Source organism: Penicillium chrysogenum, assembly GCF_028827035.1.
Source record: "Penicillium chrysogenum strain IBT 35668 chromosome Unknown utg000002l_segment0_segment0, whole genome shotgun sequence".
Classification (NCBI taxonomy): Eukaryota; Fungi; Ascomycota; class Eurotiomycetes; order Eurotiales; family Aspergillaceae; genus Penicillium; species Penicillium chrysogenum.
In genome coordinates, this window is record NW_026622750.1 from 3716099 (window position 1) to 3737293 (window position 21195).

At 48.4% G+C, this 21195-nt stretch overlaps 5 protein-coding genes across 5 annotated transcripts; 3 read left to right on the forward strand and 2 right to left on the reverse strand.

Annotated features, from left to right (window-relative positions):
• Positions 1–10289: 10289 nt before the first annotated feature.
• On the reverse strand, positions 10290–10706 carry N7489_004801 (uncharacterized protein; the record flags this gene model as incomplete). Its single annotated transcript, XM_056710553.1, has 1 exon — positions 10290–10706. One exon carries the CDS (start codon positions 10704–10706, stop codon positions 10290–10292), a length of 417 nt encoding a protein of 138 aa, XP_056568974.1.
• Positions 10707–12067: 1361 nt separating this feature from the next.
• On the forward strand, positions 12068–12570 carry N7489_004802 (arsenate reductase; the record flags this gene model as incomplete). Its single annotated transcript, XM_056710554.1, has 2 exons — positions 12068–12302; positions 12365–12570. 2 exons carry the CDS (start codon positions 12068–12070, stop codon positions 12568–12570), a joined length of 441 nt encoding a protein of 146 aa, XP_056568975.1.
• A 1906-nt stretch (positions 12571–14476) lies between these two features.
• Positions 14477–15994, forward strand: N7489_004803 (uncharacterized protein; the record flags this gene model as incomplete). The annotated part of the gene is made up of 1 exon (XM_056710555.1): positions 14477–15994. The coding sequence occupies one exon, from the start codon at positions 14477–14479 to the stop codon at positions 15992–15994; it is 1518 nt and encodes a 505-aa protein (XP_056568976.1).
• Positions 15995–16934: 940 nt separating this feature from the next.
• Positions 16935–18022, reverse strand: N7489_004804 (uncharacterized protein; the record flags this gene model as incomplete). The annotated part of the gene is made up of 2 exons (XM_056710556.1): positions 16935–17694; positions 17757–18022. The coding sequence occupies 2 exons, from the start codon at positions 18020–18022 to the stop codon at positions 16935–16937; spliced, it is 1026 nt and encodes a 341-aa protein (XP_056568977.1).
• Positions 18023–18512: 490 nt separating this feature from the next.
• On the forward strand, positions 18513–19484 carry N7489_004805 (uncharacterized protein; the record flags this gene model as incomplete). Its single annotated transcript, XM_056710557.1, has 4 exons — positions 18513–18583; positions 18639–18807; positions 18862–19116; positions 19170–19484. The coding sequence occupies 4 exons, from the start codon at positions 18513–18515 to the stop codon at positions 19482–19484; spliced, it is 810 nt and encodes a 269-aa protein (XP_056568978.1).
• Between the last annotated feature and the right edge of the window lie 1711 nt (positions 19485–21195).

The following is a 21195-nucleotide window of genomic DNA, read 5'->3' on the forward strand; positions in this document are numbered from 1 at the left end:
ATCAGCGCGGCAGCTGTTCACCTCGACGGTGGCGCCGGTCGTGGACTACGCCTCCAATGTCTGGATGCACGCGTGCAAGGATAAAGCCATGGGACCGATTAACCGAGTCCAAAGAGTAGGAGCACAAGCCATTGTGGGGACGTTTCTCACGGTCGCGACCAGCGTAGCAGAGGCGGAGGCTCACATTGCCACTGCGCAGCATCGATTCTGGAGACGGGCCGTGAAGATGTGGACGGACATACACACTCTACCGGAAACCAATCCTCTCCGCAGAAATACAGATCGGATCAGGAAGTTCAGAAGATACCACCGCTCGCCGTTGTATCAGGTAGCCGATGCGCTCAAGCATATCGACATGGAAACACTGGAAACGATTAACCCATTTACGTTAGCCCCGTGGGAGGAACGCATGCAGACCGATATTGATCAACCGCAGGATTTCCAGACCAGAGCAGGCGTGTATATGCAGATCGCGGTCAGCAGCTCGGCTCGGAACGAGCTGGTCGGATTCGGGGTGGCGATCGAGAAACAGCCACCTCGGTATCGAAAACTGAAACTGAAGACCTTTCCGTCACATTGGGTGCAAGAGCAGAGCAAAATCCGTTCTCTGCGGAGCTAGCAGCGATGGCACATGCATTGAACATGGTGGTTGGACTGAAAGATTACAGGATTACGCTGCTCACGAGCAACAAAGCGGCGGCTCTGACACTAAGGGATCCTCGACAACAGTCAGCCCAGGAATTCGTCTGCGAACTGTACAAGTTGATGAGAAAGCTGCGGAGAAATGGGAACCAGATCAATATCCGGTGGATCTCAACGAGCGAAGACAATAAACTGCGGGGTCTGGCTAAAGAACAGGCCAGAACCGCGATGCAAGAAGATGCTCTCCCGCAAGAACGCGTCCCGAGAATGAAGTCAACAACACTGAATATCGCACGGTCCCAAGCAGTCCCCAGCAATGACCTGCCAGTGAACGTAGGGAGACACGCAAGACGAGTTGATGCAGCACTCCCAGGCAAACACACCCGGCAGCTGTATGACCGATTATCTTGGAAAGAAGCGAGCGTGCTGGCTCAACTCCGAACCGGCATGGCAAGACTCAATGAATATCTCTATCGAATCAACGTAGCAGACACAGACCAGTGTGCACGTGGACAAGCGAGAGAGACCGTGGAGCACTTCCTATTTCGATGTCAAAAATGGACGGCGCACCGGACGGAACTACTACAATGTACCAACACCCACCGAGGAAATATATCCTTCTTCCTAGGAGGCAAGTCGCCCTCCGATGATCAGAAGTGGACGCCAAACTTAGAAGCGGTACGGGCCTCAATACGATTCGCCATCCCCACGGGCCGACTTGAGGCCACCTAACCATGCCAACGAACATAAATCACCCCCTTTCGCCGATCTAACCCATCAACCACTTCGTGTTACAGATGGTAGACGCGCTTCAACTGCCGAAAATAGGATGTTGAACACTTGGAGAAGCGCCTTCAAGCCAGCCTACTAATAAAATTACTAGCCCACGAGGATCCGCTGCGATACGGACATCTGAGATGACATATATTTCAAGGCTTTATGTATGGGCTCCGAGGAGACACAGTACTGTATACATTATGACATGTATAGTAGATCAGAGATAGTTGCCCTTTCGGCTAAGCCGCCGGGCGTTAAAAAATTGTGTGTGTGTTTGTGTACAGTGAAATTCGAAGTCAGTTTTGACTCCAAACTCTTGCGACTTGATCCGCGAACCCTAATTGCTACACGCTAATACATATTTGGTATAGCCTTCGATCCCTGATTTCTAACTATAGATAGTTTTCTTTTACATGACGCCGTTGGGACCCGGTCCTGTGTAATTTACTCGAAAATGCGATATAACGGTGATTCGGTGCCATGCTGTCCACCCAAGGAGGCATCTTCACCCATCCATCTCTCATCAATGTCACGTTAGGTCTCATAAAATGGCCTCCAGACTTCCCCCATCCAAACTGCCTCTCGTCCGCGATATGATAGCCAGCCACTTACCACTTAAATGGCCGAAGAAGCTGAATACTGCGTGGCTACGATTATGAATATTCGTACAAATTTGAGGAAATTTGGAAGAGCACCCCCAGCTCGAGTACAGTAGGACAGAAACGGACTGTGAAGTCACTTATGATTGAACAAACAAGCTGAACCAAAACTCCTGCTCTCCTGAGTTGGAAACACCAAGGAGTAAGCCGAGGTGCGGAATTATGTACACCAACTTTTTGTTTTGTATACTAATATATCCTGTCATTCTGTTCAGAATGGCAGACATAGCCCAAGGTATATACGGCTAGATTCAAAGGCTTGTCGTGAACGAGCAGCAAACAACTCTCGAGACTCTTAATCACCATACTAGTACTGCCAATGTACCTATTGACTGATGGCTAGGCGATTCTCCGTAGGTCAGCAACCGTGAAAAAATGCCCTCTTGTAAATGCATCCAATATAACCCGGCGAGAAATGTCGCTCCCACATTCCCGTGCTAGTCGACAAGTGACTAGGTCATAAGGCAGGATAACAAGGCATTATTTCGAATCGATAGGTGGAAAAGCATATCGAAATTCGAATACGGGGATTAGTAAAAGGACATCTTCACGATCCCCAGAATATGAAGAAACGATAGCGTCAGAAGGTATAGGGCCACGGATGAGATATTCTTCATTGAAGTAAGACTGCTGCTTGAGCTTCCCAAGGGCAGTGACTGTGTATACTTCCGAATGCGGAGGAAGCAAATGCGTAAGGATAAGATGAACTCGAATGTCTCGTACACCTTTCGTCTTCCATATACGTATTCGGGATGACAGACCCATCCAAGTCGTAAATGAGGAGGACTGCGTTGGGCGATAAGATTTGCGTTTTCCCATGACAGTCAACCTCCCAGCTTCCGATTTCACGACAACCTCGATATCGAGGCCAGATACTGCCGTCCGAATCGGTGCCATAATTCGGTGGAGTTGAACAATTCGCGTTTCCGTTGTGTGTTGCCCTCACCAATATAACGGGGAGATGATCTCGTGCGTGGTCTTTGTGGGCCGAGCAGCAGTTCTCATCATAGCCTAGTGAAAGGCATTGTAGGCAGAGCCATGTCGACCATTTGTTGACTTGGACAGAAGTGCTTTGTGGTTGGAAAACAGGAGCGTAAAAACGAAAAGTGATGAGGGGCATCTTGCTGAGTTTACTTAGTAAGCTTCTTGTAAGTTACCCGTGGACGGTTCTCAGCGCCCTATTAGCCTTGTATGGCCTTCGGGGCTTCTGGGCTTCTAGAATGATGCAGCGGACCGAGTCCATTCGTGACACCGCGGCAAATGTTTCATGGTAGTCGATACCATGCTTCTGCCGGTAGCCTTTGATGACCAGTCGCGCTTTACACGTTCCGTTGGCTTTGGTCTTGAAGACCCATTTGCAGCCAATCACATGATCTCCGACGGGTACGTCTGTTCGCAGAACCTTTTCCCATGTCCCGTGCTCGAGAAGAGACGCATATTCTTTCTGGATGGCCGCCCAACATTCCAGTTGGTTCGGGCCCGAAACGGCCTCGTGAAAAGTCGACGGATCGACTGTGCTCGCAGATGCGGCTCTTAGTGTGCCTGCGGTGTATACTTTGCCAAGTGATTCCAGCAGGCGCCGTGAAGGTCTTCTTCTGCGGCCATAGATGGAATAGCCGAGATCCTGTGTGGACTCTGCTTTCTGTTCGATCGGATTGACCGGTGGAAGTGCTTCTTCCACATGCTGGGATGGCGTTTTCGGTCGTTCAGCCGAGCCTGGAGGCGATGCAGGCGGCGTAGGTAATGCGTTAGATGGAGATGGCACCGCTGGTGGAAAGACAAGTGATGGAGGAGCATTGTCGGGGAGGTCGTCGCCTGTTTCCCCCTCGATGAGTGGCGCCACAGGGGTCCTCTCATCGAACTCGACATCACGGGAAAAGACTGTCTTCCTTGAATGAATTTCATACAGCTTGTACTGGTTCGGTTCACAATAACCTAGCAATCGGCACTCGGATGATCGGGGTCCGAGTTTTGCTCGATGCTCTTTCGGGATCAACACCCATGCGCAGGAGCCAATCCGTCGCAGATGCAACAGCGAGGGCGGCTTCCCGTAAATTATTTCGTACGGGATCTTCTTCTGCAAAATCGATGCTGGTGCGCAGCTCCAGATAGACCACCGCGTCTAAGAGCTCGGTCCACCAGGAAGGAGGAAGTTTCGCATCGGACAGGAGCGTGTTGATCCGCTCCCGGATAGTGCGATTCGTGCGTTCGGCCAGACCATTCTGCCCTTTGCAGTACGGCAGCGAGGTGTCAAACTCAACTCCCTGGGACTTGAGGTGCTTTCCGATCGGAAGTATTCTCTCCCGTTGTCGGTGAGGAACCGTTTGATCTGGGCGCCGAACTGTCGGTGCGCCCAGGCCTCGAATTGTCGGAACTTCTGGACCGCTTCATGTTTCCATCCCATGGCATATGCCCACGAGCCACGAGAATAATCGTCAGTAAAGGTGATCACTGTACCTGGAGCCATCTTTGGCAATCGGCATCTCCATAATGTCCGAATGGATTATTTCGAAAATCCTCATTGAATGTAGACGTGGCCGTCTTGCACGGGAGTTCCTCTTTTGATGCTGCTTACCAGACATGCGCGCCGGGCACTGCGGCGTTGCCAGCAGCTGCGCCTGCGTCAGCGGTCGGTACGGAGTGCCGGTCCGCCGGAGGACCACCCTCAAGTCTCCCCGGTTCAGATGTCCCATCCGAGCGTGCCACAACGCTTCGGAGGCCTGGTCCACTCCTTTGCACGCATCTTCTTCGAGTATCACAGCTTCACCACCGAGTTCAGAGGTTGACGCTGCGCATTCTGCGCCACTTGACTCCTGAGGGTCGTCGACGTCCATAGCCACCGCCTGCGGTTCCAGGGAATCTGCATGGCCGTGGGTCGCCGGCGCCCTCGCCAGTTGGACTCGCTCTCGGGATCTTTTGCTCACATTGCACCGCAGGATCAACAGATCCTCCTCCGCATGGTAGGCAGTCCCCACAGTCCGCCCTCGGCGTTGCACGAAGACGTTCTGCGGTGCGCCACCACCGAGTAGCGGTCTCGCAACAGCTTCGGCACGCTGATCAGGTTCATCCCGACGCGTGGCGCGAAGTACACATTCTTTAACACCAGGGGTTGGTTGAACTTCCCCCGAAGCGTGAGCTTCACCGTACCAATCCCTTCGGCTTCCACTGGATCGCCCGCCGTGTCCAGCATCTCCCGGTGGGCCACAGACTGCTGAAGCAGCCCCGGTCCCAGCAGATGTGGCTGGTGGCGGCCGAGTCCAGGATCCACCGGGGTTGCGGTGCGTGGGTATAAAGGGTCGTAACCCTCGCCCTCACGATATTGATCCTCGGACTCTTGGAAGTCGGCGGGCCCTGCCTATCTTCTCCCTGGCTTAACGGTACATTTTGCAAATTGTTTCTTGGTGAGCCGGAAGCACTCCGTTCAGCCTTCAGGGCATGGTCCCTGGGCGGGTGTTTTTCGCGCTGTTTCTTCCAGCACTCCGTGACCACATGGCCGCGCTTCTTGCAGTAGATACATTTCTTGGGGTTTCTCTGCACTGTATTGATGGACGGTCCTGGGACTCCCTGCGGTGGCGCGGGAGACTCCTTCCGTCGGACCGTCTGCTCGGCATTGGACAGCCGATTTCCGATCGTGGTCGGGTTGACCGGATCCTTGTCATTCTGGATGGCATCCACAACCAAAATGTATTCCGGTCCGATCTGCGTAATCAGGATCGCAATATGTGTCTTGTCACCGATTGATCCTGGAGCAATGGCATTCAATCGATGTACGAGCAGCCGTACGCGATCAACAAAATCACGCGCACTGGCGCATCGTTCGCCGGTTGTCTCGCGAAGTTGGGCAAACAATTCGCAGAAAGTGGCGAGTTCCATTCGCCGGTATCGTTCTTGAAGTTCATTCCAGAGATCACGGGACGTCTCTAGTCCCGCGACATAATGCTGATGCGGGGGGACAGGTACCGGAAGATGGTGTGGTAGGCCTCAGCTTCGCGGCGCGACCATTCACGGTGGCGCTCGAATGCCTGGACCTCCACTTTGAGGCGCGCTCCAATGGCTCGCTGCCTCACCGCACCGTTGAGGTGGGGCTCCACCAAGGGGTTACAAGTGGCTAAGCTAAAAAGTACAAGGATGGCTTAGATTTGATACCTGGAGAATCTGGCATAAAAGCGAGCATGCCATGGGCCCAGAGGAGTTTTCCTAGGTAGGTAGGATGAAATAATTCTTGCAGCAGACTTGGGGGGAGGAAAATTCGCTTTATTTAGAGTGGAGAGTGTTCCCTAGCCAATCATAACTCAATTTGTTTATTCTTTTTAGAGATTTTGTAGTCAGATTTCTGAGACAATTAATTGTTTAATCACCGGCTGTAGATCTTCTCTTACCCGTTGACCATGCTTTTACTAGCATTGATTGGCCTCGTTGACAACTCTTAGCACGCTATTAACTATTCTATCCTCTTTTATTTTGCAGTACTAATATCGTTGTTGACAATGCACGTTCCGTGGACTCCCAAATAACCGTTGAATCTTTATAACTGTCAACTAGCGGCCACCCTGGCTTAGTGACCATAAGGGTCCTCGGTCTTCATAAATATAAAGACCACTATATTCCTCAAATTATTACACGAAAATTGGTCCTTTGTGTGTTGAACTCATGAAGGCGGCCCCCGCAAGACTAGAAGGGCAATCACCGGTGTTATTTGCGGTCATCAAATGCGTGCGGCAACGTGAAAGCAACCGTACTTTCAACGTTATTGACCTGTTGCCCGCTATAACTTCTACGTCACTATGGCTACTTTTAGCACCAGCAAACCTTTCATATTGATCGAAATCTTCATTAGTGCATATACGTGATCTCAAACCGCCGGGAAAATGAATTTATCATTACAGTAGTTAACGCAAAAAAAGAAAAAAAGTTTTGGGCGGTGCCTAGGTATTGAGGGAATGCGCGTGATTTGGGGCGGAGGGCGTCGTATAGCCAACAATATCCAATAACCACCTTACTTCTTTCACTATGTTTAAACTGAATATGAACAAATTAATCAGTTTATTATTCTTTATTCTTTTCGGCCATCCCATGTGATTACATAACTGGGCAGAATCATGGTGTCAAAACACTGGAGAGAGGCAATAAAATGCATGCCTTGCGATCGAGAGACTAAACCCCGATCTACCAGCCTAAGAGATAGCCTCGTCGATCAGTTCTAATAAAACAGGTTGAAACGCAGACATAAGTGCGGGCAATAGAAAGAAGAGGTGATGTATATTAACTGGGCAAAAAATTGGTGTAAAGAAAAAATACTTTATAGTGAGGCGTCAGTTGATAAACGGTAAAATCCCACCAAGACTAGGAGCTGTGGACGTACGTCCAATGTGGATCTGCATCCACAGCCGTCGGTATTTGGCCTTGAGGTCAACTGTTCTAGATCACATGGCCTAGAACCAAGGCCTTGTGATCACAGCTCCTCAGCCACGGACCCACATCTCCAGGCTTGGGACCTACCTGGACATGATTCCACAGATCCATGACATATTTGGCTTGGTGTCACTCGCTATACGTCTAGCTTGGACAGCGAACCACACAGGACAGGAGACACTGTTTCTATATATTTAGGGGCCTCAAAGCACCCCAGGGTAGTGTTACCAAAATTGGGCAGCGATACACTTTTGGTTTCGTTAATGCCCACACCGACCGCCTACGATTGAGAACAGCATGTTTAGTCATTTCCTTGGAAGCCAATCATCGACCCGATGTACTTACCCATATAAGGTCATGTTTACACCTTGGCCCATTCCTCGGCCAGCTCTCAAACCTGACTCACGTGGGATGATTCAGGGGACCTATGATGCCAACCGATTTCGTTCAATTCCCAGGATTACTTGATTGTGCAGTCTCGGGTTTGAGATCCGGCCAATGAGACTTCCTCACCCGCCCGAACCACGTAAACATTGCGCACCAAGGACTTCATTTATTACATTTACAGGACATCAAATACATCAGAATTACCTTCTTCTTTTCCAATAGATGTGAAGGCAAGCAGTATTTTCATGAATATCAAACATGGACCTATCTAAGCTCGTTGACCAAGGTACAAGCGGCCCTCTTCAATCCATTTTTAGCGCTTGGAAGTAACTCATTTTTTTATTTCAGGATCATCATCGAGTTCAAAAGAGACCAGTATGCCGAAGCACACTTATCCGTGTCAGCCGACTGTTTCTCCAAATGGAACACCCAAAATGCCAATTCCCCCGCTAAATCGTGCCGCTTCGTGTCTAAAAAAGCGAACTACACATGCGTGCAGACCTTGCCAAGAGCATAAGTCGAGATGCTCTGGCGAACGTCCACAATGCCAGCGCTGTGCTACGCTGCAAATAAATTGTTGGTATAGTCAAACGAAGCGCGAACTCTTTGAAAGGTTAAGCCTGGCTTCGATTAGATCTAGTACAGTAATGTTGACGACCCAAAACAGAAGGCTTGAAGAGTTATCCATCGAAGCACGTGATTATAAATCGGTACTGCAGCAAATACAACCCAGAGCCAATTTCGATGACTCCAAATTGATTACGAGTGTGCTGAAGAAGTTTGCAACATCCAGTGGACATATTCGACATGGATCAAGGAGCACCTGTACGTCCAGCCCTGAACCTCCGCCAAATAAGCCCCGCAGTAGCCGTGATGCTACTTTATTTCCAAGCACGCATTGAGGGAAGGGCCTCTGTCTGGCTTTTCGTGCTCTTTGGCCCTGCCGCCAGAGGTGGGACTACTCTCCAGTTTCTCTTTATTCTGTAGTAATAACTAGAACACAGATCCCCAAGCATACAATATGGGAGATTTCCAAATAGAGGACCGGGTGCTGCCCCGGATGATTTGGAATTTAGTCAAGAGTAGGCATTTATTACATTACCATTCCTAGCCCTCGTTGATACAGATAGTATTCATTTTGGTTTCGTCGTTGCGACTGAGAACAGCATGTTTAGTCATCTTCTTGGAAGCCAATCACCGACCGATGTAGACTCTAGCCCTCACCTACATAAAGGTCGTAGAGCCCGGCTCGTTTGTATCCTCTAGCATCACCCTCCTGAGGGATTTTCGAACCGCTGAAATCCAGTGATCAATTAGTATGGAGCTGCTACCTACCGAATTTCCCTCGGAATCGTGAATTGTCTTGACAATCAACAAAGGCTCGGAATGGAGCGGAGGTGGCCCTTCGAGCAGGTTGACAAAATTTCTTGCCAGGGACCTGGGGGGTACGAGGGTATTATGAAATGCACGAACCTACGCTTTAGATGGGGAAGGGCTCTCAGTTAGCCAATCCCTTTTCAGCCCTGCTGTACTTCCATGCTATACACCACTATTTAAATCGCCTGGTTTATTGAACTGCTTGCTTGCTGAGAAGGCTTCCCGCCCGGTGATTGCTCTAGTGGGTCGAACTCCTCATGAAGCCGCTCATTTTCCAACCTGTCTTCCAATTGTTCCTGTTCTTCCTGGGCTCCCTTCAAATGTGCAAGGTATTTATCTAAACTTTCCTGTATGGGCTGGCCGTTTACCAATGAATTGCTTGGGACTGGCTCCGGAGACACCCGTCGATCTTCACCTTCGGCCCGTGACCGGGTCACCAGGAGCGTTGTCTTTATCCCGCTCTTCGACTGTTGTCCGTTCGCCCAGATCCTCCAGGAGCGGGGCTGCGTCCAAAGAGAAGAGTGTATGATAATCGCCGCTGGGTCGACCGGCTCCAGCTGACTTTGAGGCCCGACAGAGATCCAATTTTATTCAGGCGGACGTCTCTGGTCTAACATAAGCTGGTCGAGATTATCCATGTTTGGCAGTTCCAACCCCAACCAAGATATGCGCCGAATAACGGGAAAGCATTTAAGCGGGACTATCGTCCCAACGCCAAATCAAGCATCGAGGGAGAAGAAGGTGTAAAAGATAGACAATCCATAGTCGCCTGATTCAATGCAGGGAGATAGTAAGGTCACACACGCCTAAATTATTAAGTCATGACCGCTAGGGTAGGAATGACAAGCATTCTCAATTTAATATCGTATGATTTCACCGTGAAACAAAGTTGTTAAGCAGGCGATGTCCACAGGACGATATGGCACCGTAGAAATACTATATTATGCGTCTTAAACCACATGGAAGCCTACCGTAGTAAGAGACATAAGATAGATGCCAGAGCCCGCAAATTCAGGAGTAAATTCACAGGCAGTATCATGACGATACCGACTCCGTATAAACATAGTTGTAATACTGAGCTTGAATGCAACCTGCGCTGTTGGCAGTTTGCCGTCCGGCTTCTTCACCCTCAGCTGAATTGGGAAGACCAGGGCCTTGATGGTGTAGCGCACTCTTGGCGGAAAGATCACTACCCTCACTGGTGCCGCTAATTATACTGCTGCAGGTGCGGTTGCTAGTCCCATGGTTTTCGTCCAGATCAACAAGAGACGATACCTGGGACTGGGTATAGGCCAGCATGGCGAGAGCATAATCTTCTAGAGATGTCCGAGAATAGATCGAACAGGGTTTCTCCACGTGGTTTTGGTTTGGAGAGTGGCTACCTGTAGAGACATAAGGGGAAGTGGGCAATGTGCGTTTTGACGGTTGTTGCGTTGCGCTACTTTCGTTCATCGTGGAAAAAAGTTATACTGTCGCAGCGTAATGCTGGCCTGGCTCTTCAAACATTGATTGAATTCAGCCCGGTCCACTGCTTCATGTATGATTTTGCGTCCGAATAGGCCATCGCCGGACTTAGTACCATCCAGCGCCAGTTTGGTCCTCCTAGGTGCAAAGGTATAAACGGAGTCTTCCGGAAGGGATGTATTCTCGTGAAGGCCAATAAGATACATGATTCATTGCTCGCCTTTCGTGCAGGAGGTCTGTATCGGCTAGCCTCAGCCAAAGATAGGGTTGAGCTCAGGATAGTAAAGGCAAAGGCTAGGGGTAGACGTATGGTCGGTGTGCGATGGGGAGGCGAAATATGGTGGAAATAATGAGGCTTATAACAGACATGGAAGTAGTTGAAAATGAAACCGCGTCGCCAATATGTAAATCTCAGGGTCTGGGGGATGATGTTTGTTTTGAAACGGATAGGGGAAAGAACCAACACAGCTCTCAACTCCAAAGTACATGTACCATGACATCAGTCACTTTGTTCCCACCTGAGCACGACTGAAATCCGATACATATGTGGCTCAACACATCAGGAAAATGTCCACCACGAGGACGCCATTTCCGCCTAGCCCTTTACCGTCCGCGGTACTACAAGTACAATATTACTGTAATAAAAGTGCTCTGTCTGGGAACTCCTTATCGTGTGGCTGTTTCCTGGTCTTCTTTAAATCGCAGTCTGTCATGTGACGTGACGACATGACATACTGCCTAATTTGGTATAGTGGCACTCTCAGCGAGAGTAAGAGATACGCTAACCACATCTTGTCATCCAGTTCTCCAGCTCATACTATGTCTGCGTGATTCTTTACCATGACCGGATTTCACAAATTCTTTAACTGAGATAAGGCTGGAGGTTGCATTCATCTATCAAAACAAATTTGATGATCTTCCCAGGACCTATCCGCACAGTGGCAAAAATGTCGAGGGAAGCAAGCGGACATGCACGTGCGCGGCTAAAACTAATTATGAAGTATGAGGTGACTATATGTAATTGTTTGTCTTGATGTATATACCTTATTCAGGTAAGATCTGTAGTGGTTGCGGTTGGTTTTTTGTGGAGAATCATGTGTCTGCGCCTTAAAGACTTCCCCTTTTGGCGAGGGGACCAAACCGTGGGCAGAAGAGGACGGAAGGCAAGCCTCGCTTCGGCAATTATTTTAACAAACCCAATTATTTATTGACCACTTATTCACTTGTTTCTTTATCGCATTTTCTCGGCCCTGTTTTTTGGACCTCAATATCACATATACCGGTCTGGGTCAAGTTCATATGACCAGTGCATATTACAAACAATTCGCTACTCCATTCGGCGAGTTCAAATGACATCGGAAGCAGGAGTTGCACATATATCGGCCGGGGAACTGCACAATAGGTTTCTTGAAGGTGAAGTGCCCGGACGGCATTTTATTCTGGTCGACCTGCGGGCGAGCGATTTTAAGGGAGGGACTATCAAAGGTTCTTTGAACATCCCTATGGAAAGTCTCCCGTCTGCCATCCCCACTCTATACCATCTCTCCTCATCTACTGAAATATCGGACGTCATTTTCTTTTGCGGTAAGTTACAGCTGTAGGCCCTTGTTCGGCTCTAGCACTTGGATACTAAAATATTTCGACAGGATCTTCTTGCGGTCGCGGTCCTAAGGGCGCTGCCTCGTTTTCTGATTACACAGCCTATCAAAGCATTTTTTCGGCTTCCAAAGGGAGTCAAAAAAACCCTCGGGGTTTTGTTCTCACTGGCGGTATTAATGGATGGGCTGAAGGAGAGAAAGAATATAGAGACTTGATGGACGGTTATGATTCTGAACATTGGACCTCTCGTTGAGGCTGATCTGATATTGTATCCTTTGTTTTCGGCTGCTTGACGCGTTCTCTTGCAAAGTGCACCTTGTCGAACAAGTGAGAATGCACGAACCATTTACGTGAGAGGTCTCGGTTAAGGTCCCCGATAGAAAATAAACAAAGTGTGAACATCAAGTGCCCGAACAACGTGTATCATTGGACTGAGAAGAATGCCTCAGCCGCCAATAGCTTTCCTATCCCGTGCTCATTTTTGAATCGACCTTCGCTTCTTCTGAGTTCTTTTTAGGTCTGGTGACCGTGTTTTCATCGATGGCCATGTCACTGCACCACGCTTGCCTGGTCTGGGAATTTCGCCCCGCCTTGATGCATGAGCAGGTATTGTTGGCTCGGATCCGCATCTTGCCCCTGGTATAACGAGAAGAATATGACCCCCGTCCCACACCCTGGTACTCCTAAAATATAATATAATTTGAACTAAGTGGAAAATACGAAAGAACGGCCGAAAGGGTCCCCTGAAAGGCTGCACAGCTTCAGCGGTACACCTAGCTTGATTCAACTCGCTTCCATTTATTGGCGTTTATTATACGTCCTGAACAGTGCTCATCATCCAAAGCCGATTGGCGGATACTAGTTGATATTTTCTTGGTGGAGAGACACGGGGCCCCGGCACTGTCCCCAAAATGCCTAAAGTAGAAATATTAAGGGCGCATGTGGATTCCCGACCCTTTGAAAATCGGGTTGGACTACAAGATGCTTCATCAAAGACCTATTTTCCCAACACACAGGCCCTTGTTTAAAATGCGACTTCCAGCGGAAATTCTTCTTATTGTGGTTAGGGTACGTGCCCCAGTCTTCTTACGCACCTACCTGGGCGCAAGCCGGCATTACTGACCTCATGACTAAGCTATGCCATGAAAGGGACCTATTGAATGTGCGAGCAGTGTGTCGAGATTTCAATGAATTATGTGAACCCATGATCTACCGCTTTCTTGTCCAAGAAATCCTAAATCGGCGGCACTTCCATCTGCATCGAGCCGTGTCATCACGCCGAATGAATTCTATTCTACGACTCATTGAGGATGGAGCACCTGTCACGCAAAAAAATGCAGAAGGGGAGTTTCCGTTACAAGTTGCATCGAGAGATGGTTATGTTGCTGGTGTTGAGGCTCTGATTCGTTGCAACAAAGATATAGATGTGCCTACATCTCACGGATGGACGGCATTGCAACTGGCGGCTCGGTATGGACATGACGAAGTTATCGTTATATTTCTTCAAAATGGCGCCGATCTTGATACCCATGGTTTTCATGGCTGGACTGCCTTACATTATGCTACGCGAGCGGGACATCGAAAAGCGGTTGAATTGTTGGTAGGCGCTGGAGCACGCATTGGCATTCTGGATAATGACCAAATAAGCCCAATCCATCTAGCACAAACAGCTGGACAACGCGAAATATTGGAAATTTTCAATGCGGCTGTTTCATGTACAATATATAGTGGATATCAATAATAGATTACGCCAAAAGCCTTAAGCTATTGGTAATAATATCTACAACAAATGCAAGAGTAATAAACACTTGCGTCAGACGTGTCAAAGGCTAACCCGCAAAATATAATCATCGTTGAAAACTTGGCCTGAGGAAGTCAACCCCTGGAAACCTGGGACAGCGAGTGGATAGGATCACCACAGATATGACCAGGCTTGCGTTCGGCATGTCCAGTGCCTTGTTGCAGTGTTTCTCATTTTAATTAGGAAGTGGGGTATGGGGAAGACGATAAACAGCTTTTATTGGCTATCGTGTCATAACCTTAACCCGTCATTTCTTAATCAAGTAACTCGAAAGGCGCGGATGAGTCATCAACCCGGTCCAACCTTCCTTGGAAAGTTTCCACGCAGGAACATTTGAACATTATCCAAACGCTCCGCTATGTCGGATAATGAGCTTCCCTCATCTTTTTTGAATGAAATTGATTTGCAGTTCTCACTGTTCCCCGATTTACCTGATTTAACGAACGATGATGGGCTGGCACTGAGCCCACTGGATCGCTGGAAGAACTCCCCGCCAGAGACAGAAGCTGTTGATTTGGGCGATATAATGAACTCTATCAGACTCAGCAACAGACAAGGAACATATCCGATGCGACAACATCCTCAAGAGGCAACTTTATCAGAACGCGGTCATCGACGGTCTCACCGGTCAACATCATCAGTTGCTGCGTCCGACTCAATCAGGTCTAGTGGCTCGAGCAGCTCAGCGTCATCAGCCCATAGCTTTGTTTCGAACCTATCGGGCTCCTTTGGACGATTTTATGCGGGAGTACCAACGCGGCGCCGACGCAGACGCCAACGTAAAAAGTCACCTGTGTCTCGTGGTCGTACTCAATCACCAAGACGACTTTACCAATGCACGTTTTGCACAGACACATTCAAGTCAAAACATGATTGGGTAAGGCATGAGAAGAGCCTGCATCTGTCGTTGGAAAGTTGGACTTGCGCGCCATTCGGACCGACCTATGCGATTGAAGGTGCGACTCTATCAAGATGCGTCTATTGCGATATAGAGAACCCATCCGGCACCCATGTTCGTGGCCATCGCTTCTGGGAATGCCAGCAAAAGCCACCCGTCCTCCGAACGTTTTATCGAAAAGACCATCTTATCCAGCACCTGCGCTTGGTGCATGGAACCGAGAACGGTATTTCTCGGGTGGAAACATGGAGGTCAGGAGTGACACACCCCGTTAATTCACGATGTGGCTTTTGTAAGGAAACTTTTACTCGGTGGACGGACCGGAATAATCACCTTGCAGCCCATTTTCGGGAGGGTCTCCTCATGAAGGACTGGAAAGGCTGTCGCGGTCTTGATCCTGCGGTGGCTCTTGCCGTAGAGAATGCCATGCCGCCCTATCTCATTGGTGCTGAATCTACTGGCATCAATCCTTTCAGTGCTTCAACACGATGTCCAAATCCGCGTAATGACATCAATCGGAGTCCCAAGAATGAGTCTTGTTCGCACCGAAAAGGATATATCCAGCCAACTCCATTCGAACAGTTGACCGAACGCTTGATCCGCTTTGTACGAGAAAGACAGGCGATTGGAGTTCCCATAACCGATGACTCTATCCAACATGAAGCACGCTGTTTTGTCTACGGCGATGAAGATCCGTGGAATCAAACTGCAGCAGATAATGCAGACTGGCTGAAATTGTTTAAAGATGGAATGGGCTTAGGTCCATCTTTGTCCACAACGACTAATGATGCGGCCGCGGTCTCGCCAAAGCCATCTTTTCCACTCCCGTGGACAACAAACACAACGGGTACCAACGAGCCACAGAGCCCACCTAAATCTTGTGTCCACGTTGCACCGCCGATTGACCCGTGGATGCCTTGGGCCTGGCAAAGCCCTGAATGCCTTGCAGAATTACGCAGGTCTAATGATCCTTCATGACCTTGTCCCATGCCACAATAGAAAATGAGGCGATCTCAAAGCGCCATTAGTAATATAAAAATATACCTATCGGGTGAGGTTTATTGGAGGCCAAATCACTGCTTCTATCGTTGAGGGACAGCAAACAGTGAAATACATATTATCCAACCGAGTGCGGATTGGTACCTTTTTAGCTTCTATTTTCCTCAAGCAAGGAACCAGTTTGGAGATCATAGTCTTTTTGTTTTTGCCCTTGTGAAAACGCAAAACAGTAAAACAAAATGTAAGGATCTGTCAATATTGAGGCATTTCAGGTCACGACGTTCTACAGATCTATTATTGTGGATAGCACTGTGCATCGTTCAACCCCTTTTTCCCCCAGCTTCCTCCATACTTGCAATGCTCCAACTCCCAACCCGCCCAAAGAAGCCATTCCGGGCCTTCCCTTTACTCACTATCCCAAGGACCTAGACTTGTAACTCCTAAACCATGCTATGCGTTTATAGCGTCACCCTATATATTCAACTCACCTAACTAGGAAATATTCTGATTCAAGACATTAGCTATAGGGTATAGTTCTTTACTAAATTGATAAAAAATATCCACTGACTTCAGATAACAGTTAAAAGGCTTTAAATCCGACTTAGCAACGATATGAAAGAAAAGGTTATCTAGACCTTAATAAACCATGTTAAGAAGGCTGAAGTCCAAAAAGTAACTAAAGATAAATTTTCCGATAGTAATGTTAAGTTAATAAATCAAAAGGCCTTGTTGTTATAGCTTCCCATGTTATTGCTAACGGTATCAAAGTCTTGTAAGAGGACGATTTCTTTCATAGACCAAGCCATTGCATGTTACTGACGAGACTACTAATGACGTAGATGCCGCCCAACGGTTTGTATGCGACATCGGCCATTGGTTGAAGCGACGCGGGAAAGTTGCTTTCAAAGTGCAGCCGCACTCAAAGAGCATTGTAACCATGCTCTGCCATCCAGTCGTCACTGGCAAACTCTGTCAGATAGTTACGAAGACTATCCGGCAGTATAACGACAACGAGCTTGTCTTCCGCATTGAGCTCAGGACGAGCTTCGACCACCTGGACCAGTGCGGCAATAGTCGCACCCGAGGACCCTCCACAGAGAAGCCCTTCCTCTTGCACAAGGCGTCGTGCATACCGGAAAGAGTCGCGATCAGATGTTTTGATCCAGAGGTCGGGCTCAGCTTGGTCCAAGACCTCTGGCACAAAGTCGTACCCGATTCCTTCAACCTTGTATTCCGCTTTGAGATTGTTAAGCTCGTCCGGCTGAGCAAGAATTGATCCAATTGGATCGACCGCCACGCACAGAATATCCTTGCTGCGTTCCTTAAGACCTCTCGTTGTGCCCGTAATGGTGCCTCCGGTACCAGCTCCGCTGATTAACACATCGATCTGTCCTTCTGTCGGGTACCATAACTCCTCCGCGGTCCCAAACTCGTGCGCAGCCGGATTATCAGGGTTTGTGTATTGGTCCAGGATGAAAGAGTTCGGGATCTTTTTTTGAAGACGCTGTGCCACGCTGATGATAGAGTCCGGAGAGTCGATGGGAACACCGGCTGGAGTACGAATGACCTTTGCTCCTAAAGCTTTCAAAATCTGCTCCTTTTCAAGCGACATCTTTTGCGATAGTGTGATGATGCATCTGTAGCCCCTGATGGCAGCCATCAAGGCAATAGCGATTCCACTGTTCCGTCATATGGCATTAGCCCTCTCGCTTACTGCTCGTACCACCGCTTTCAGAGTCACGTGTTGCCACTTGAAGCTCCAATTAACGTATCTACGGGTTTGATCGTCCCATCTCTTTCCGCTTTCTCAACCATGCGTTTGGCGATGCGGTCCTCCACTGAACCACCCGCATTAAAGTATTCGAGTTTCGCATACACCTGCGCTTTAATACCAATCGCAACAGGGAGGCGGTTGAGACGGACCAATGGCGTAGCTCCAATGCAATCTGCGACAGAATCCTTCTTAAGTTGGCCGAGAAACGGCGCGGTCTTGTTTGTTTCTTCCATTGGATTTTCTGGTTCTTGTCATTGCGAATCCATCTTTTATAGTAATAATCGATTAGATAGGGCTATTCAAAAACTCTTTTGAAAGCGATTCCAGTTTCGGAAACCAATAGGGCGCAGTTTCACAAGTCTTCCCAAAGAGGAAATCGCAAGGGCTCAATCGGCGCCAAGGCTTTCTCGGGACGGACCACCATTCCCTACGCTACCACTGACGTCATGCACTAAGAAACGTGGGAAGAATACATATTTGGATGGCTAAGCAGACCGCCATAGTGTATGCATTGGCAAAGAGTGGCTCGTCCACCAATTAGAAAGGAAACCAATATGGCGTACCGTATCAAATGGAAACTCCGGGTGACCGAGAAAAAAAATGCAGTGTTTGCCCCACATCAAGGGACTTAAAAAACGACTCAAACACCCAATTCTCAAGAACTTCCCTTGATGTTTTTTCATTGAACTATTCACCTATCAGCAAGCGTAACAGACACTTGAAATGACGGCCCCGCCAGAACTGCTTCAGACCCCGGAGGGTCGGTCTCGCCTGATCAAACACTTCGAACAAAGGCATGGGATTTTTTCATGTTCAATATTAGACAGAGAGAGGTCTGACAGCTCGCAGTTCGATCGAGGACCACAATGATGCATGGAACAACCTATGGGAGTCTGATAACAGTGACATGTGGGACAGAGGGAAGCCCTCACCTGCCTTGATTGACCTTCTGGAGCAAAGAGAGGACATCTTGAGCCCAATTGCAGCTAACGGCCAGAGGAAGAAGATTCTCATACCTGTAAGAGGTCTTCTTTTCTATTTCTCACAAATGCAGGAAACTTACTCTGCGTAGGGATGCGGAAAAGGCTACGATGTTGTTATGCTTGCTCTGCATGGATTCGACGCTGTTGGGCTCGAGATCTCATCGAAGAGAGTTTCTACTGCAGAGGAGTATGCACACAAAGAACTTCAAACGCCACAACCGTACAATTTCGGGTCTGCTTTGGCGAGTAAGTTTGAAAGAGGCTCGGTATCTTTCATTCAGGGTGATTTTTTCCAATCGGACTGCACGAAAGGGGAGAAGTTCGACGTAATTTATGACTACACTGTAAGTTATCCACGGGGCCTATAGACCTCAGCACACAAGCTAACCCAAGCCAGTTTCTCTGTGCTCTTCATCCGGAAATGCGTTCTCAGTGGGCTTCGCGTATGGCTGACTTGTTGTTTTCGGGTGGCCTTCTGGTTTGTCTGGAGTTTCCTCTCTTCAAAGAACTCAGTCGTCCAGGCCCACCATGGCCCTTACAAGATATCCACTGGAACTTACTGGCTGAGGGCGGTGATGGAATCCTGCATCCTCCTAAACCAGCCCAACAGGTGGGAACAGGTTCTTTCGAGAGGAAGTGGTATATCAAGCCCGAGAGGTCGTACGCGAGCGGGAAGGGAACCGATATGTTGAGCATTTACGCAAGGAAGTAACCGCCAAACGTTTAGAAATTACATTCTTTGAATGTCGCATCAATACAAGCCATTCTTCTCATTGAATATACTGTAACATTCAAAGTAAGAACTTAGCGCAAGTTTCATTCAGCGTGAGACTTACCCAATAAGAAAAGCGGGGAAGGTGTTACTCCGTCCGAAGTGTTAGTATGAGAGACTTTATTTCCGAAATCGCTGCTCACTAGTTACCAGACACATTTAGTGCTGATAAATTGCGCCCGGTCGATTTCCTTTCGGGGAATTAGCGTCCTTTTACCTCTCGTGAGTGTTACCCTTTTAAATTCGGCCAAGTTATCTTGTTCAAACCGTAAATTCATCTCCATTTTATTCTTCGAAAAGAGTAAAACCTTTCTTCTTCCCCCTGAGAATTGTTTGCAAAATGGGAGGCTTTGGTACCCGTGCTATTCGATCAGGCCTACCGCGTGACGCCGGTACAGGTGCCCTGGTAGAACCCGTAAGTACAACAAGAGCATTCGGAATAATTCAAAGCTCAAGTGGTATCTATCTAGATATTCCTACTTGCATACCTTACCTCGTGTTGACTTGAATTCGTCCCTGACGGCATGCGTGTCATACCTGAGGTACCTGAACTCGCTCGCTTGTTCAGTTTCGAAGTCAGACGATGTGAATCGCCGCCTTGCCCAGATTTGGATCCATATTCATTTCGAAAATGATGTCAATGATTTGAAGGAAAGTGAGAAAAACAGTCTTCCGCTTAACCGACGACGTCGGGCAATTCCTACGATCGCCAGAGATTATATCTTACGGGCTTTTCATGGGAACCAATTCGTGCCTCAAAAAAAACAGATCGCGACTATTTGAGTGGTCAATGCCGTTGGGGCGAGCGTTGGTGGAAAGTTGCTATTTGCATGGGACTTGGTGTGATTTTACTAGCCAGTGAAGACTTGGCAAATCAAATGTATGCTCATTTAAGTTCTATGGAATGTTTGTATTGCTGACTCTGAACTAGAGGCAGAAGAACAGCTTTTCAAAATAAAATGGTAGACACGTTGGCCATTTATGTTCTCAACCGCTACCCCGCTCTAACCAGTTTTTACCGATCGTTCGAGTCTATGGCAATAGGCCTCATGCTTGGGGGTGGTAACGTCTTTTCCCGGGAACAGCTAAAGATCTTCCCAGAGGCGCTCGTGGAGGACGAAGCAAACTCATGCAAGCTAGAAAGATGGGTGGTTCCCAACCTCAAGTCCCTGTCTAGAAATTGCTTCTTCCCACCTGATCTCTCTCCTCTCCAGAGATTCTAAGGCCTTGATTAGTTCCAGCAGTTGAGTCAAATATATTATCTTCACGATGCCTTGGTCTTTCTGCTCTGGCTCTTAGACCGTGCCCCAAAGGGTCGAGACTTGCCTTGAGGTGATATCATCCTCTACCTCATTCCTCCGTAACTACACTGGAGTATCGTAACCAGCGCTTTCCTCTAATAATGATTAACAACCCTAACCATTCCCACGAACGTGTGCAACATACGATCCGAAAATAAAATACATAATGAGAGGTAGCTTCTTGGTGACCCGATACGGATTAGCTTGATCTCGGTTACAGGCCGACAAACTGCTAGGTCTTATTTCCTTCAGCGCTCAAGGTTGGAGCTTTACCAACAACTCTTTGCCGGTACACACGAGCTGTCAGGTTTGTATGTCTATTGAGGCCTATGATAGATCAAATTTGTCTG